At 36.0% G+C, this 17916-nt stretch overlaps 1 protein-coding gene across 1 annotated transcript; it reads right to left on the bottom strand.

Annotated features, from left to right (window-relative positions):
- Window positions 1-3966: 3966 nt before the first annotated feature.
- Window positions 3967-14081, bottom strand: LOC147530862 (ribonucleoside-diphosphate reductase large subunit-like). The gene is made up of 17 exons (XM_086647389.1): window positions 13662-14081; window positions 13502-13563; window positions 13328-13415; window positions 7061-7324; window positions 6724-6964; window positions 6574-6650; window positions 6294-6464; window positions 6118-6210; window positions 5885-6034; window positions 5701-5787; window positions 5424-5588; window positions 5215-5334; window positions 4928-5130; window positions 4691-4840; window positions 4458-4605; window positions 4287-4370; window positions 3967-4194 (listed from the first exon to the last, which is right to left on the bottom strand). The coding sequence occupies exons 1-17, from the start codon at window positions 13887-13889 to the stop codon at window positions 4090-4092; spliced, it is 2436 nt and encodes an 811-aa protein (XP_086503515.1). The 5' UTR covers window positions 13890-14081; the 3' UTR covers window positions 3967-4089.
- Window positions 14082-17916: the final 3835 nt, after the last annotated feature.

Genomic DNA, 17916 nt, shown 5'->3' with positions numbered 1-17916 from the left:
TCCTTTTCGTAGATCATTCGTTCTAAAATGTTGTCCTCACCCTTTTTATGTGTTGAGTTCAAGTTTAGTGATCACACTCGCACATACGAGCGAACCATTTCTGAGTGATTCATCTTTTAGAGCGTATGTCTGTGAGGCCAAAGTCGAGGCGAAATGTATTAAGATAGGGATCAAGGGTCTGTCTGCTTGGAACCGAAGTGATTCTCATTGTGGCTAGTCACTGACACTTTGAGTCTAGACTACTAGTGAAGAGATCTTTAACGTCTGTATAGTGTTGTTAACTTTGACTGATTCCTATTAGCTTGCTAAAATTTTCTAGGAGATAAACATTTTTGGTCTGTCTTAGTTGACTTTGAGTGCTTTTGGACCCTATTGTATTTTAGAAATGTTTTTGAATTTTGTGGGTATATTCTCTGAAAACCCTCACGAGATCACACTCGTCCACTAGGGCAACCTAGGGGTTTAACGGCTTGTTGCATACGCTAAATGCAACCGGGATGCCTTCGAAAGTGAGTTAGGTTTTTCTTTTATTTTGTTTTGCTCGAGGACTAGCAAAATCTAAGTTTGGGGATGTTTGATGGGTCATGAAAATGTCCCATCTAAGTCGTTTAAATTAGCCGAGTTAGTCTGTTTCGAGTCTTTATTATAATAAAATGGTTGGTTTTCTTGATTAGGTGTCTTTTGCAGAGTTAGGTGTGAAAAACGGTTAAAAATAAGAAAAAGATGCATAAAGGGTATTTTGGTCATTCGGAGTCAAGGGCATTCTGGAAATTTGGCCAAGGTCAGTGCGTGGTTGAAAAGTAGAGGTCGAGACGAGTCCGTAGGAGAAAACGGAAGTCAAATCGGAGTCCGGACTAAGGAATAAACCAAGGTCAAAGTCAGGTCAACATTTGGTCAGCATTCGGTACAAGTTCGGGCAAGTTTCTGGCCCGCGGTATGCTTAGGGACACGTGTCGTAGTTCGGAGGTCGGAGCATCTAAATCGCGTGTTCGCGCTAAGCAGCGAAGTGGGACCATCGTGAATCATCCAGTGTAGCGCGTCTCAGCGAGCTTCGGTAGTCCCTTGTTCACGTCTTAATCTGGACCGTAGCCTTCCGCGTGTCCTAGATCGGACGGTTCCTGAGCATCCCGTGTTTTATGGCCTATTCCGTGCACCCGAAGCAACTTAATTCCATAGCCCCGATCTCACGTTTTAATCTGGACCGTGACCTTCCGTGTTTTGTAGATCCAACGGATGCTGTGTGTCCCGTGCTTTATCATTATCCCGTGCACCCGAAGCAGCCTAGATACCGTACTCCCAGACGCGTGTCATCACTCCCGTCCCTCCGGATCCCCGTGTCTCAAGATCTAACGGTGGCTGTTTGCTGCCGTATTCTATTTCAAGTGGTGCGTTGCACCCTATCAAACGAAAGTGAACCCAGCAAACCCTAGCCGCCGGACTTATGAGAATGATTAGGGTTTTATTCATTTTTAACTCCTGTAATTCCAAAACTAACCCTCATTTTCCCATCTTCTACCATTTTGACCCTACTCAAAACCCTACCCCTATATAATATCTTTTTCTCCTCATTCTTCAACTAGACTTCAACAACCCTCTCAATGGCTTCCTTATCTAATTTCTAAGCCACTTCTCTTTCTATCTTCTAACCCTAATCCACCATTCTTTTCTTCTACTTTCTCTACCACCTTCATCTTTTCTCTACATTTTCTTTCTAATTTCTTTCTCCTTCTAATTTCTTCTTCTAACCTTCTAATTTCTTCATACCTTCTTCTCTAAAATCTCTTCTTCTTCTATCTATCTTCTAAATTTCTCTTCTTTTATCCTCTAATAAGCTATTATTTGGAGTTTTGAGCAATATTCTTGAGATACTTGGAGCTTAAATTGGACATCAAAATGGAGATACATGGGAATATGGATTGGGAACATTCTTGGTGATTTCTTTCCATTAATCTTTTGTAATTCCATTTATTTTATGAATTCAATGAATATTATTTTAGATTCCATGAGTAGCTAAATTTTGTATCTAGGGTGTAGAGGAAACCCATATTTGGGCTTATTTTGAGATATGTTATAAATCAATGAATCCTTATTTTGAGCTTCAATGCCTATTTATTGTTATTTCATGTTGATTCTATAACCTTATTATCATTCATGTATTATAATTAGATATTTCATGCTTTTATTGATTTATTAGATGAGATATGCTTTTTAGATCTTGAATGATAGTGTAGGAAATTAGTTTTATATGGTAGTCAATCATACATTCTTGATTTTGAATTGTGTTATTAAAGAATATATTCCGAAATCTAAATAGTTTATTATGTTAGATTTTGAGTTATACATGAGAAAAGGGATTTGTTAATTAATGCATGTTTTAAGTAGTCCATTTATGTGGTGAAATCGAAAACCCTAGATTCTTCTTCTCATCTTGATTTCATTCTTATTAGTCTTTTAGTATTGCTTTCTTTTTAAAATAGTTTCTTAAAAAAACAAATCAAAATTAATGAAAGGGGGTTTTAATTCGAGATTTAGATAAAATAGCTTGTCCTTGGGACGATACTCGATCTTATTTTCAATACTATAACTTGACCCCGTATACTTGCGGGAATAGACCTATTTTAGGCCTATCAGGAAGATTTTATAGTTTTTAGCAGTTTCCTAAGTGTGGTTGTTTTCCTAGTTTTTAGCAGTTTTTAGATTCTAGATATTTTAGTATTTTTAGACTTCTGTTATTTTAGGGTTTCAAGCCTATAATGTTTATTCTTAAGGGAGCTTAGTTTATTGAACAAAATTTTGTTGGATTTAATCAATCATAGAGAAGCGAACTCTATACCTCTAATCTTTTGCCTACTACGCGTTGCATCACTTCTTCATATAGAAAATATGTTGGATTGCAAGCCTTGTTCACCCGTAATTCTTCATGGTCGACCTCGAGTCTCTCTTGAAGAGAGTTGAGGAAGCAAAAACTGCTTGAGAACTCTTCAGCTAGGGAAAAGTAATACACCCTTTCCTAGGGGTGTATTTGAGTCGAGCCGAGCCGAGTAGTAAGATGTTCAAGCTCGGTTCGTGTATTTGACTGTTTGCTCGAGCTCGAGCTCGTTCGAGTAATTATACACTTGTTCAAGCTCGACTCGTATAAGTTTGAAAGAGTTCGAGTTCGAGCTCGAACTCTCGTTGTTTTAAGCTCGTTTATAAAAATACTTCAAATTAAAACAACTTCCTAAATTATCAAAATACTTCAATGATCATTTGTCACATACAATATATAATAATGATTAATGATTCATATTCTAATAATTTTTTAATGGTTGATATTTCATGTACAAGTTTCAATACTAATATGTAATTATGTACTACACTATTATAATAGTATGTTAAACGAGTTGTTTACGAGTAGCTCGCGATACACTAAAGAAGGATCAAGCTCGGCTCGTTTACATAACCGAGTATGATTTTGGGCTCGTGTTAAGCTCATACTCGTTAATCTTCGAGTCGAACACGAGCAATAGTCGAGCCAAGCTCGAGCAGCTTGTTAAACGCTCGGTTCATGTACACCCCTACCCTTTCCTATAGGTTCTGAGTATTTGTAGTTATCTTAACTTCATTCTGAATAGGGTATTCCAATCTCACTCCTTATCCTCTTCATTTTGATCATTTGAGTGCTAAGTATCTTACCTCAGCTCCTTACCATCTAGTACATTTGAATGATTGATTCAATTGATCTAAATTTTATTTGAATCAGACAATTTAGATTCAGACGATCGAGATAGGACACTGAGGGAAAAAAAATCATCTAATACTAACTTTTCAAGTTCTATAGCCTGACTTGGGTGGTCGCAGAAGCTTACCCAAGTGAGTAGTCAAGCCAAGTCTATAAGCTAATTCTCCTAGAATTGAAGGACTTGAACCATGGGAAACAAAACATCTACAACCTTAATGCAGAAGAATATGCAAACCAATTATCCATTTTAAAACCAACAACCATCATAATTTATTACTCGAATGAACTTAGAATTCAAGTTTTACCACTCAGTCTCTCCTACCCTCTTTTTTATTCACTCCCTGACAACTATCTTCTTCTTCCATTTTTCAACTTCCACAAGCCAAGCAGTCGGCCCCATTCTGTAGGGAACATACCATCTTTGCCATCTTCGATTCATCGTCTCCACCATCTTCACTCACCTTCGCATTTTCCTACATATGTTGCCCCAAACAAAAGTAAGTACTAAAAATAAGTATCAAATGAAAAAACAACACCAAACCGAATGAAGAATCAAATGTACTACCTTTAAAGCAGATAGATCGACAGTAAATTTGATGGCATCAGCTGCAGCACGTGATCGCAGGTAATACATTCCTGTTTTCAAACCCTTAAGATTTCAAAATAAAAAGAAGAGCAAGTTAGGTGACTTTATAATATAACACTTATAAAGATGATATTTAAAAACTCCTCATACCTTTGACCAAGCATGGAAGTGCAAGGATGTGAGCTTCTTAACATTAGGCTGGTCCATGTGGATATTCAAGCTCTGACTCTGATCTATGTAACACCCACGATCCACCGCCATGTCAACTAATGCCCGCTGCTTGATCTCCCACACAGTCCTAATCCCCCACAACAGTAGCAGCTCTTAGGAACAAATTTCTTAAATAAGCTTACAATATTAGAAAACTTGCAAATATCCTATACCTGTAAATAGCTTTCAGATCATCGGGAATTTCAGGGACATTCAGAACTGAACCATCCTCGTAAACTATTTTATTCTTAAGAGCAGGAGACCAAATACCCATCTCAGTTAAGTCATGAAGTAGATGTTTATTCACCACAACAAACTCGCCACTACAAACACAAGCAAAAAAAAAAAAAGGTTATTAGACGACACGTATCTCATGCCAAAAGCAAAATGCAGTAGGAAACGAAGCAAACCTTAAAACTCGACGACTATAGATATTCGAAGTATATGGTTCAAAACACTCATTGTTGCCGAGAATCTGGCTGGTTGAAGCTGTAGGCATGGGTGCTACAAGAAGGGAATTTCTTACTCCATTCTTGGAGACCATTTCTCTAAGAGCCATCCAGTCCCATCGATCTGATGGTTTTACACCCCACATATCTTGTTGAAAAACTCCCTGCAAATTCACAACATTAACTAGTTAATTAGCTGCTTACTAGAGGTATTTAAAACGCATAAAAAGCTACGTCAATATACAGACCTGGCTAACAGGACTCCCCTCGTATGACTCATAAGGGCCTTCATTTGTAGCAATCTCACAAGAAGCTTTTAAAGCATGATAGTAGATAGTCTCAAATATATCCTTATTCAGTTGTTGAGCCTAGAAAAAGGGACGAATATTACAAATTTAGTTATCCACATCAACAAACTCGAATAGCGAAAATGAAACAACATGTTCACTGTTGTTACCTCTGGTGAATCAAATGGCATGCCAAGCAAGATGAATGTATCAGCAAGACCTTGGACTCCTATTCCAATGGGTCTGTGCCTCAAATTTGACCTTTTGGCAGTCTCAACAGGGTAGTATGTAACATCAATTACCTTGTTGAGATTTCTCGTAATAACTCCAGTAACCTATTACGACAAAAGCAACATATGCTACCAGAAGAACCAATACAGGCAGGCAATAATCGAAACAGATGAACCGTCATGTGGCATGCCAGACTAAAGCAAGATGTGAATATACCTCAGCTAGTTTGTCAAAATCAAAATATCGATTTCCAGAACCCCTGCTCCCAACCAGCTTAGACGAGTGAGATTCGATTGGAACATCCTAACGAACAAAGTACATCAACCATTAAGTGTTGTCAAAGCATAGCGAGATGAATGAATGATGTACTTGAGAAAAATACATTATCAAAATTACAGACCTTCTCCCTGATATATCGAGGTAGAGCAATCGATGCCAAATTACAAACTGCAGTTTCAGTTGGACTAGTGTACTCAATAATTTCTGTACACAAGTTTGAGGATTTAATAGTTCCTAAATTCTTTTGATTGCTCTTTCTGTTGCAAGTATCCTGAAGATAAGAAGAAACAAGTAAATAACTCAAACTTAGATAATAATGTCATGAACACCAAATCAACATGCTCAGTGGAATACCTTATAGAGCATATAAGGAGTTCCAGTTTCCATCTGGGCTTTGAGAATTTCAAACCATAGATTTTGAGCTGGGATGACCTTCTTTGCCTTGCCCTGGGTAATACAATACCATATTAGCTTTCTTATAAGACGTGGAAAAATGTTGAAAAACTAAAAGGTCATTCGAAGAGTTGTACCTCTGTCTCATACTTAGTATACAATTGCTCAAATTCTTCGCCCCAACAATCGGCCAAGCCTGGAGCCTCATTAGGGCAAAATAATGACCATTGCCCATTTTCTTGGACTCTTTTCATAAAAAGGTCAGGAACCCAGAGAGCGTAAAATAGATCACGAGCTCGGTTTTCTTCCTGCAAGTGTACAACATGTTATACAGAAAACTCACTACATGCGATTCAATCCTAGCCTTTCCAATAGGATGTAGAAAAATTAAGAGAAATATCATAAGTCGAAGCATACCTTTCCGTGATTTTTTCGGAGATCCAGAAAATCAAAAATATCAGCATGCCATGGCTCCAAATACACAGCAAATGCACCTACACTATGCACAAACGTATCAACATTGAGCAGCTAGCACTTCAATCATATCAAACGAAAACCATTACGTACCCTTCCTTCGGCATCCTCCTTGGTCGACGTAACGTGCAGTATCATTGAACACTCGTAGCATAGGAACAATGCCATTAGATGTCCCATTTGTACCACGAATATAACTACCAGTGGCACGAACATTATGGATAGAAAAACCAATTCCCCCAGCTGATTTGCTAATAACAGCACACTCCTTCAAGGTATCAAATATCCCATCTATACCGTCTTCTTTGATGCATACGAGGAAACAGCTACTCAACTGATGGCATATACGATCGAATTAAGAAAAAAATATATATATCAAGTAAACAAAGAAAAGAGATAGTAAGCTTATAGCGAAAAAAAAAGAACTTACTTGGGGCCTTGGTGTTCCAGCATTAAAAAGGGTAGGTGTAGCATGAGTAAACCAACGTTGAGACATCAAATGATAAGTTTTTAGAGCAGATGCAATGTCATCCTTATGGATTCCAACAGAAACCCTCATCAACATGTGTTGTGGTCTTTCAACAACTTTTCCATTAATCTTTAAAAGGTATGATTTTTCAAGGGTTTTGAAACCAAAATAATCATAGTCAAAGTCTCTGTGATATATGATCTCACTATCCAAGAGTTGAGAATTCTGAAACAAATCAACACAAGAAAATAAACATTAATTTCCACCACTGTATTTTTAAGTATTTTGTGTAGTAATTCAAACAAATGACTGTTGAAGTATTTTTTTTTTTGGAACAAAAATATCGTTTGACTCGAAATTTGGGGTCGACCGCATGTCGAAGGTTGATGTGGCCGCCTCCGCCCATTAGACGGTCCATCTGGAGAGATAAACGCTCTAAATAATGGGGATCGACCACACCAGCTTTCTGCCTATGCGTCCCTAATTTTATTACCACCATCTATGTAAATTATGTTGGGGTCCCTCCCTATAATAAAAGTACTTCTAATTGAAACAGGATTTCCCTTATTCCTTATTTGGAGAAAAAAATAGAAATTTCTATTTTTTAAAGCCTAAAAAGGAATTCCTATTTCTATTGATAAACCTCCCTATTATTATTATAAAAGAGAATGAAAGGAAAGAGATTATTCATAACTTTCAGAACAAAGAGAAGCCAGAGAAAGAGATATTTCTGAAGTCGTTCTTTCAAGAGCGATTGAAAGAGAAGAATATTGGTTTGAAGAAAAGAAGATTATTAATCTTGTGAAGCAATTTAGTTTGTGGTTATCTTCTTCAGCCTTTGGTAATCTAAGATTTGCTCAAATCCTAAGGAATAGGAGATTTCTATTTCTTTGTTTTTTTGTTCAGTTTATCCACCATAGTTTTGGTGAAGAGTTGTTATCCAAGAGTGTTTCTACACATCTTGAAGAATTGGTTAATCCCCTATTGCTTTAGGGAAGAATTGTGTAACCCATTATTATAATTATAGTGGAAGATTTCTGGACTAGGTCCCGTGGTTTTTTACCTTCTATCTTGGAGGGGTTTTTTGCCACGTTAAATAATCTTGGTGTCTCTGCTTTTACTTTCACATCATTTATCTTCATATTCCTAAACAAGTTAATTAGGTTATTTTTCCTAGCAAGTGGTATCAGAGCTCAGGTTAGATTTATTGTTCAGAAATATGGAAGTGAATACTAATCGCATGATTAGTTTAGATGGAGAAAACTATTTGATGTGGAACGCAGAAAATGAAAGATTTGTTATACTGCAAAGACCTAGCTGCACCCATTGAAAATCACGGTACAAAATCGATGAAGATGGATGAAGAAGATTGGACGGTATTAGATCGAAAGGTTTTTGGATTTATTCGACAATGGGTAGAACCCAGTGTTTCTCATCATGTATTAACGGAGACTTCCGCTTTTAGTGTATGGAGGAAATTAGAAGAATTATATGATCAGAAGACAACTGCCAAAAAGACTTATTTGTTGAGAAAGCTATGACATTTGAATATAAAGAAGGAACCTTAATTGCTCAACACTTGAATGAGATGAAAAGTCTAGTAAATCAGCTTTCTGCAATGAAGTTAGTTTTGGATGATGAGTTGCAGGCCTTACTTCTTCTAAATTCTTTACCAGATAGTTGGGAGAAATTGGTGGTGTCTCTTAGCAATTCTGCTCCGGATGGCATAATGCGTATGAACCACGTAACAGGTAGTTAATTTGTTGAATGAAGACAAGAAGGAAATCATCGTCAGACGAGTCTCATTCAAAAGCACTTGTTACAGAAAGACGGGGGGGGGGGGGGGGGGGGACAGGAAAAAGTAAAAAACCTCATAACCGTGATAAGTCAAGGGAAAGATCAAAACCAAACAAAGAAGTTAGATGTTTTGGTTGTGGAAGAATGGGTTATTACAAGAGGGAATGGAGGAAACCAAAGAAGGAAAATAAAAAGGATGATGAAAAACAAGACAATGTTGCAGCAGTTGCATCAGGTGATGACATTATCTTACTCTCAGGTTGTGAAGACACTTGCTTAAGTATGACTGAGTCAGAACTAGAAACAACATGGTTGGTTGACTCGGGTGCTTCATATCATGCTACTCCATGTAAGGATTTATTTAAATCTTAGAGAACTAGTGACCTTGGCAAAGTTAGGACGGGAAACTTAGGTTTCTCAAAAATCATAGGAATTGGAGAAGTGAAAATTGAGACGACCAAAGGGAGTACATTAATTCTTAAGAATGTGAGGCATATACCAGATCTTTGATATAACGAAATCTCTACAGAAGTATTAGATGATGAAGGGTATCACAGTCACTTTGGTGATGGAAAGTAAAAACTCACAAAAAGGTCAATGGTGATAGGAAGGGGGGGAAAGAAGTGTTGTACTTTATACAGGATTCAAGTAAACCTGTGTCAAAGAGAATTGCATGCAGTTGAAAAAGATTCTTCCACTGATCTTTGACATAGAAGACTCGGGCACATGAGAGAGAAGGGACTCCAAATCCTTGCTAAACGACAAGACTTACCGAACATGAAAGAATATAAATTTAAACACTTGGTCTCATTGTTTGGTAGGAAAGCAACATAAAGTTTCCTTTGAAGGAATGCATCTAAAAGAAAATCCAGTGTTTTGGAGCTCATTTATTCTGACGTTTGTGGACCTTTAAAGGTCAAAACACTTGTTGGTGCTTTGTATTTTGTTATTTTTATTGAGGATGCTTCCAGGAAAGTTTGGCATATGCCATAACAACCAAAGATTAGGTACTTACAGTTTTCAAGAATTTCCACAACAAAATGTGTAGTAGAACGCATGAATCGCACTATTGTGGAGATGATCAAATGTATGCTCTCAGAAGCTAAGCTGCCTAAAAGTTTTTATAGTGAGGCAATGCATACTGCATGTTATCTGATCAATTTATCACCTTCAGCACCATTAGATGTCGATGTAGCTGAGAGAGTGTGGGCTGGGAAAGAAGTCAATTATGAACACCTAAGGGTGTTTGGTTGCAGGGCTTTTGTGCATATAGCTAAAGATCAAAGAACAAAGCTTGATGATAAAGCCAAGCAATGCATCTTTTTAGGGTATGCAGATGAGAAATTCGAATACAGGTGAGGGGACCCAGTCGATAAAAAGATTATTAGAAGTAGAGATGTGGTCTTTTTTGAAGATCAAACTATTGAGGACTTCGGGAAATTTGAGAAACATGAGAATCATAGTAATGATCTCATTGATCTAGATCCACATATCTCTTCTAAAGTTATGCATGATAATGTAGATGAAGAACAAAATCATGAAGATGTTCCTAAGGGTGATGATGTTGAACAAGGAATGGAAGTTCAACATGAACCACCAGCTGAATTGAGAAGATCGACTAGAGAGAGAGCACCATCTACCAAGTATCCTCCACACGAGTGTGTGATGGTTACAGATAGTGGAGAACTGCAGTGTTATGAAGAAGCCCTAGATGATGTACACAAGGAGTGGTTGAAAGCTATGCAAGATGAGATTGAATCCTTGCATAAGAACAACACTTTTAAGTTGGTTGAAAAACCTAAGAATAAGAAAATTCTTAAAAATAAGTGGGTGTTCAAAATCAAAACCGAAGAAAGAAATTTACAACCACGGTACAAGGCACGCCTAGTGGTGAAAGGATTTGGGCAGAAGAAGGGTATTGATTTTGATGAGATTTTCTCCCCGGTGGTGAAGATGTCCTCTATACGGTTAGTATTAGGATTGACTGCAAGTGAGAACCTAGAAATTGAACAACTAGATGTCAAGACCGCTTTCCTTCATGGTGACTTAGAGGAAGATGTGTATATAGAACGACCAACAAGGTTTGAAGTTAAAGGTAAGGAAAACTTGGTTTGTAAGTTAGAGAAGAGTTTATATGGGCTGAAACAAGCACCAAGACAGTGGTACAAAAAGTTTGAATCATTTATGAAGGATCAAGGGTATCACAGGACGGCTTCAGATCATTGTGTTTTCATTCATAATTTCCTGATGGAGATTTGATTATACTTCTGCTTTATGTTGATGATATGTTGATTGTTGGTCAGGATGCTAATAAAATTAGCAGGTTAAAGAAGGAACTAAACAAGTATTTCAATATGAAAAACTTATATTCAGCAAAATAAATTCTTGGCATGCATATCTCTCGTGATAGAAAAGCTGGGAAACTTTGGCTATCACAAGAAAGATACATTGAGAAGGTTCTAGAAAGGTTCAATATGGACAAGACAAAACCAGTGAGTTGTCCATTAGCCAGTGACTTCAAGTTGACGCGTGATCAGTGTCCATCAACTAGAAGTGAGAAAGAAGAAATGAAGAAAATTCTTTATGTTTCAGTTGTAGGAAGCTTGATGTATGCAATGGTGCCTACGAGACAGGACATTGCATTTGAAGTTGGAGTAGTAAGCAGATTTCTTGCCAATCCACGCAAAGAGCATTGCTTAGCAGTGAAGTGGATTCTGAAGTATCTTATATGTACGTCTAAAGATCGTATATGTTTTGGTAATGATAAGCCAGTATTAGTCCCTTACACAGATGCAAACATAGCAGCAGATGTAGACTCCAAAAGGTCCACATCAGGCTACCTATTTACATTTTCAGGGAGAGCAATGTCATGGAAATCTAAATTACCAAAGTGTGTAGCTTTATCTACTACAGAGGAAGAATATATTGCCATCACAGAATGTTACAAGGAGATGTTATGGATGAAGAGACTGTTAGAAGAACTTGGTATGAAAGAAGATAATTATGTTATTCATTGTGATAGTCAGAGTGCCATCCACCTCAGTAAGAATTCCAGTTTCCATTCCAAGTCTAACCATATAAATGTTAGATATTAGTGGATCCAAGATGTTCTTGAAGAAAAGGTGTTGAAGATCGAGAAAATCCATACTGACGAAAATAGTTCTGATATGATGAGAAAACCATTACCCAAAGGAAGGCATGAGTTATGTAGCAGTGTTGCAGGTTTGGGTGTGGTAGGTCCCTCTTCATAAGTCGGGAGGGGAAGCTTGCTGGGATCCATCCTTATAATAAATGGATTCCTGATTGAAATAGGATTTTCCTTATTCCTTATTTGGGGAAAAAATAGAAACTTCCATCTTTTCAAGCCTAAAATGGAATTCCTATTTCTATTGGTAAACCTCCATATTTATCATTATAAAAGGGAATGAAGAGGAAGAGATTATTCACAACTTTCAAAACAAAGAGAAGTCAGAGAAAGAGAGATTTCTGAAGGTTCTTTCATGAGAGAGTAAAAGAGAAGAATATTGGTTTGAAGAAAAGAAGATTATTAATCTTGTGAAGCAATTTAGTTTGTGATTATCTTCTTCAGCCATTGGTAATCTAGGATTTGTTCAAATCCTAAGGAGTAACAGATTTCTATTTCTTTGTTTCTTTGTTCAGTTTATCCACCATAGTTTTGGTGAAGAGTTATTATCCAAGAGCGTTTCTACACATCTTGAAGAATTGTTAATCTCCTATTGCTTTAGGGAAGAATTGTGTAACCCCACTATTATCATTATAGTGGAAGATTTCTGGACTAGGTCCCGTGGTTTTTTACCTTCTATCTTGGAGTAGTTTTTTGCCACGTTAAATAATCTTGGTGTCTCTGTTTTTACTTTCACATCGTTTATCTTCATATTCTTGAACAAGTTAATTAGGTTATTTTTCCCAACAAATGACTGTTGAAGTAATTTTTTTGGAACAAAAATATCGTTTCACTCGAAATTTGGGGCCGACCACATGTCAAAGGTTGTTGTGACCGCCTCCACCCATTGGCCGGTCCACGTGGAGAGAGGAACACTTTAAATAATGGGGATCGACCGAACCATCTTTCTGCCTATGCGTCTCTAAATTTATTACCACCATCTATGTAAATTAGAAAGGGACAATTTACTACCACCATCTATGTAAGAAAACATAAATGAAAAAAAAATTATTGCTCGTTTATGATTAGAAAATGGGAAGCTTCTGAGGCGCCCCTATTTGTGTTACTGGCCCTTTGACGGTGGTAAATTTGTTTAACCAAAATCGGTTGGTCCACGATTTCAAGTCAATTACAAAAGTGGGAGTCTTTGTTTTGAGATGGGGCGCTATTAACAATTTTCTAAAAATTAAGAGATACTTTTAGTAAAACAAATGGGGCGCCTTTAAAACTTCCGTTGGAAAATATACCTTCATGATAATCTGGTATACATCATCTGCCACAAGAGAAGCCTTGAGCCCTGATCTCTCATCAACATGGTTGTACATATCCTTGATCCTACATTCACTCATTACAATCAAACCTCCTCGTTTTTAAAGAAAATAAAAGAAAAGAGGTGAGAGAATAAAAAAAAGGATTCTTACGTCTCCGAAAATGATTTCTTGGTGTTCTTATGCAGATTCGAAATTGCAATTCTTGCAGCTAACTGAACCACCCAAAAAAAAAAGTAGAGAAAAAGTAAATGAAAATAAACCCATGAATCCAACAACAAAAAAATCAGAAATAAAAAGAAGAGTAAATTACAGAAGCATAATCCGGATGGTTGGCAGTCATGCCAGCAGCAGTCTCAGCGGCAAGTTCATCAAGTTGACTAGTGGTGACACCTTTGTAAACCCCAGCACAAACTTTCTGAGCAACAAGAACAGGATCACAATGGTCTGTACTCAGACCATAACTTAGCTTCTTCAGTCGAGCAATGATTTTGTCGAAATGAACTGCTTCCTTACGTCCGTCTCTCTTCAACACATACATCTTTCTCAATTTTCTTCTCCTTCTACTACTAAAATTTTACTCTTCTACTCAGGGAACTTTATAGGGCTTCTGAATCTTTTGAAGGCTAGATTTAGTAGGAGAATTCTTTAACAAAAAAAAGATTTAGTAGGAGAATCACTAAGATACTTGAAATCATGTTTGAAATAAAATGGAAATGATTTAAAACTTACCAACTAACATGTGTCACATAAGCTACATTTGTAAACATTATTTCCTCTTTTTCCTTTCAGAAAGTTACAAATATGGATATTAATGAGGGAAGTTATACTTTTACTTGTTAAAAGTGGACAAAATTTATAGCTTCAATAACTAACATGTGGAACAAAAAAGATATTTTAAGATTTACTTTTTTAAATTTCAAATATTTTTAATTTTCAAATCTTTTTAAATTTTAGATATTTCGAAATTTAAGAGATTTTAAAATTACTACCAATATATAGAATACATTTTGATAATATTAAAATTTGAAAACTCACCCTAAAGAGGTTTTTTGATCATTTTACTAAAAGCCACGTAATAATATAAATTAATTTCAGTAAAGAGCAATAAACTTTGATTTGCTATAATTAGAGAGAAACAAAAATCTATAATATGTCTGTCGGATTTTGACCTACAATCACTGTTGGTAGAACATGGATACACTCTGGTCTCTCTTCAACACGTACATCTTTCTTAATTTCTTTTTCCTTATATCACTAAAAGCCACGTGACAAAATAAATTATTTTCAGTAAAGAACGGGAAACTTTGATTTGTTAAGATTAAAGAGAAACAAGACCAACCCCTTTTTTTCATCACTTTCTCTCTCTATCTCTTATAACCGTCGTCAGATCTGCTTTGTTCTTCCGGCGAAGGGCCCTCCCTTCGCCGGATCCCCTTTCCTCTTTTCCTTGTAGTAGTTAGTATCCCTCCATTATAGTTTCTAGGGTCTAATCGTATCTTCTTGCACGGTTACTGGAGAAAGAGTAAGAGATTTTATTTCTCTACTTAGATTCATGGAGGATATGAAGAAGGCAACCATTAATTCCCTCCAGGCTATCTTTTTCGCCCATCATAAAAACAACTCGAAGATCGTACAATCCATGGAAGCGATTGATGAACTAGTTAATATTTCGGAATCGATGATTCAGATCTGCACTTGTTGATGGTGAAGATTTAGATGAATTTTCATCGAAGTATTCTATCAAGGGTATCAATTCATTTGGGATGTCAATTTTAACGATTTCGTTGTGAATAAAAAGATTTGCACACACCAATTTCAATCGGATTATTAAGACAACAAATGACTCAATTTCGCAAAGAATACAGAAGAAGAAATTACCTATATTTAGTACTATTATACTGGAGGTCCTTCAATGGTGGTGGCGGCTTTTCGGAGATGACGATGGCTTTTCCGGTTATGACGGCAGTTTTCCGACAATGGTGGCAGTTTTCCGGCGACAATATCGATTTTCCGGCGAATGTGACGGGGATGTTTGATTAGCATTTTCTTTATTTGTATTATCAGTTGTTTTGTTGACCTTTAGGGTCTTTTCATTTGTGTTCTTTAGGATCCTTTCATCTTTTTCCTATCTTTCTTCGTCAGAGTCTAGTCCAATTTCTTTCTTATGCACGAGGCACTTTGCATTTAAAGGTATGCAACTCTCATGAAGTTAGAAGAGAGAAATAAAATTTCATCCATGTAAATTATGTGATTTTATCACTTATGAATGGAAATCGATTCCCGTGGCTTAAAAAAAAAAATTAAAGAGAAACAAAAATCTATAATATGTCTTTCGGATTTCAACCTACAATCATAGTTGATGGAACAATTTTCAACAAAAAAAAAAATAGTTGATGGAACAATGATACACTCTGGTCTCTCTTCAACATGTCCATCTTTCTTAATTTCTTTCTCCTTGTACCACTAAAATTTTAATCTTTTATTAAGAAACTTTATACAACTCTAGAATTTTACGAGGCTAGATACTATAGTCGAGTCACGCGAGAAAATTTAGAATTTTCTATTAAAAAATGATTTATAGCTTAACAATTAACATGTGTCACACAAGCTACATTTTAGACATCAATTTCTCTATTTCTTTTCATGAACCTACAAATATCAATGTGGGGAATTATACTTTTAGTTGTGGAAGAATGCATGAAAAACCTAAATCCGGACCTAAATAGGAAAAAAAAACGCACAAAAAAATTAACGATTTTTTAACACTTTCCAGACGGTTTATAACATATATAATTATGTTGTTAATAAGACAGTCCCATTTTTTTTCATAATCCCCTTTTTACCTTTCTACGTTGACAACATATATAAATATGTTGTTATAAACTGTTGACAACATATATAATTCTGTTGTTAGTAAATGTTAACGACATATAATTGCTCTGACTTGTTATAAAATATTTCCGACATATATAATTGTGTTTTTAACAACATATATAATGCATTAGCTAAAATATAAGTTTCCCGTTAATGGGTTTCTCAAACACGAAGGATAATATGCATAACAAAAAAAATGTGGAAACCATTTCTTTCTTCACAAGACAATTTGAAAAATGTTTTAGTCAGAATGTTAGTGCCAGTCAAAATGTTTTAGTCAGAATGTTGAGAGCAAACTTAGATTTGTTCAGAAATTTTCAAAAATGTTTTACACGTTGATTTGGACGGGAAATTTCATTTAGGAGGTAAAATTGTACTTTTACGAAATGAGTTTTTTTTTACAATATTATTTAAGTATGGACCTTATTTCCTATTATCCCCCAAATATTGGAATTTATAATCATCCTCCCTTTAGTTGTTAAAACTCGACAAAAGTTATAACTTTAACTAACACGTGCAAACAAAAACATATTTTAAGATGATACGCTTTTAACATGTACATTTTGATAATACTAAATGTTGGAAACACTCAGCTTAGTATGTATGTACAGATTTTTCTATCATATTCCTTAAAGACATTTAATAAGATAAATTATTTTGGACTTTAACTTTTTAAAATTAGAAATAAATAATGACTTGTCATATGTTCTTCAGACTTCAACGTGCAAATCACGGTTGGTAGAAAATACACTATGGTCAAAGGAGTCGACTATAAAGAAACATTTTCTTCGATAGTCATTCTTAACTCCATCAGGATGCTCTTAGCTGCCACTACAACTCATTCTTAACCACAAGGAACCATGCTGTACAAGTACATCAAGGAAAAACAAATTATTTTCCTTGTGTTGTACGGGGTGTCATCATACTGATCGAAAATGATATACAAAGTATGTCACCTTTTTTAAATTAAGGACCAGGAAAAGCGCAAACTACATCCTCAATATAAAGTTGTTGATTTATCGGCAAAAGAGGATGATAGACCTTTCCCATAAAATGTACATAAACATAATATTTGAAAAGTTTCGGATAAGGCTATCAAAGAAATATGGTGTACCTTTCGGATACGACATCTCTTTATACAAGAGGTAGTCTCCTAAGACTGGTTAGGAACAAAATAAGAAGGATCCCTTATGCCTCGATCGTTGGAAACCTTATGTAGGTTATGGTGTGAACTAGACATGACATTTGTTATGTGATCAAATTTGTCAGTCGATATAAATCTGATCCTGGTAATGCCCATTGGGAAGTGGTAAAGAACATTCTGACGTACCGAAATCGAGCAAAAGAGTTTATACTGATAAACGACGGACAACCAATCAAGGAATGAAATTTCAGTTTCGGTGGAAATTTCGGTCGGTCGTAAAGTGGACACATTTCCATCTGTGTGGAAATTTTACAATGTTGCGAAAATGATAGAAATATGATGCAATTGTTCATTCCAAACCTCTTTAACCTGTGTTAAGCATAAAAAGATGTAATCTTCTGAACAATAGTTTATTAAGATGGAATTGTAAATTACTTCCTTTCTGTTACATTAGACATTAATACTAAAATGATCTCCTACCCCCGTCATCACTGTCTTGGTTTGGATGTACATGAGATTGATTTCCAATTGCATTGTAATATTCTGC

This window comes from Eschscholzia californica, unplaced genomic scaffold, assembly GCF_041429995.1.
Source record: "Eschscholzia californica isolate CP2 unplaced genomic scaffold, dmEscCali1.0.p SCAF_6, whole genome shotgun sequence".
NCBI classification, from domain to species: Eukaryota; Viridiplantae; Streptophyta; class Magnoliopsida; order Ranunculales; family Papaveraceae; genus Eschscholzia; species Eschscholzia californica.
Note: the sequence above shows the minus strand (reverse complement) of the source record. Positions and strands in the feature narration are given on the sequence as shown.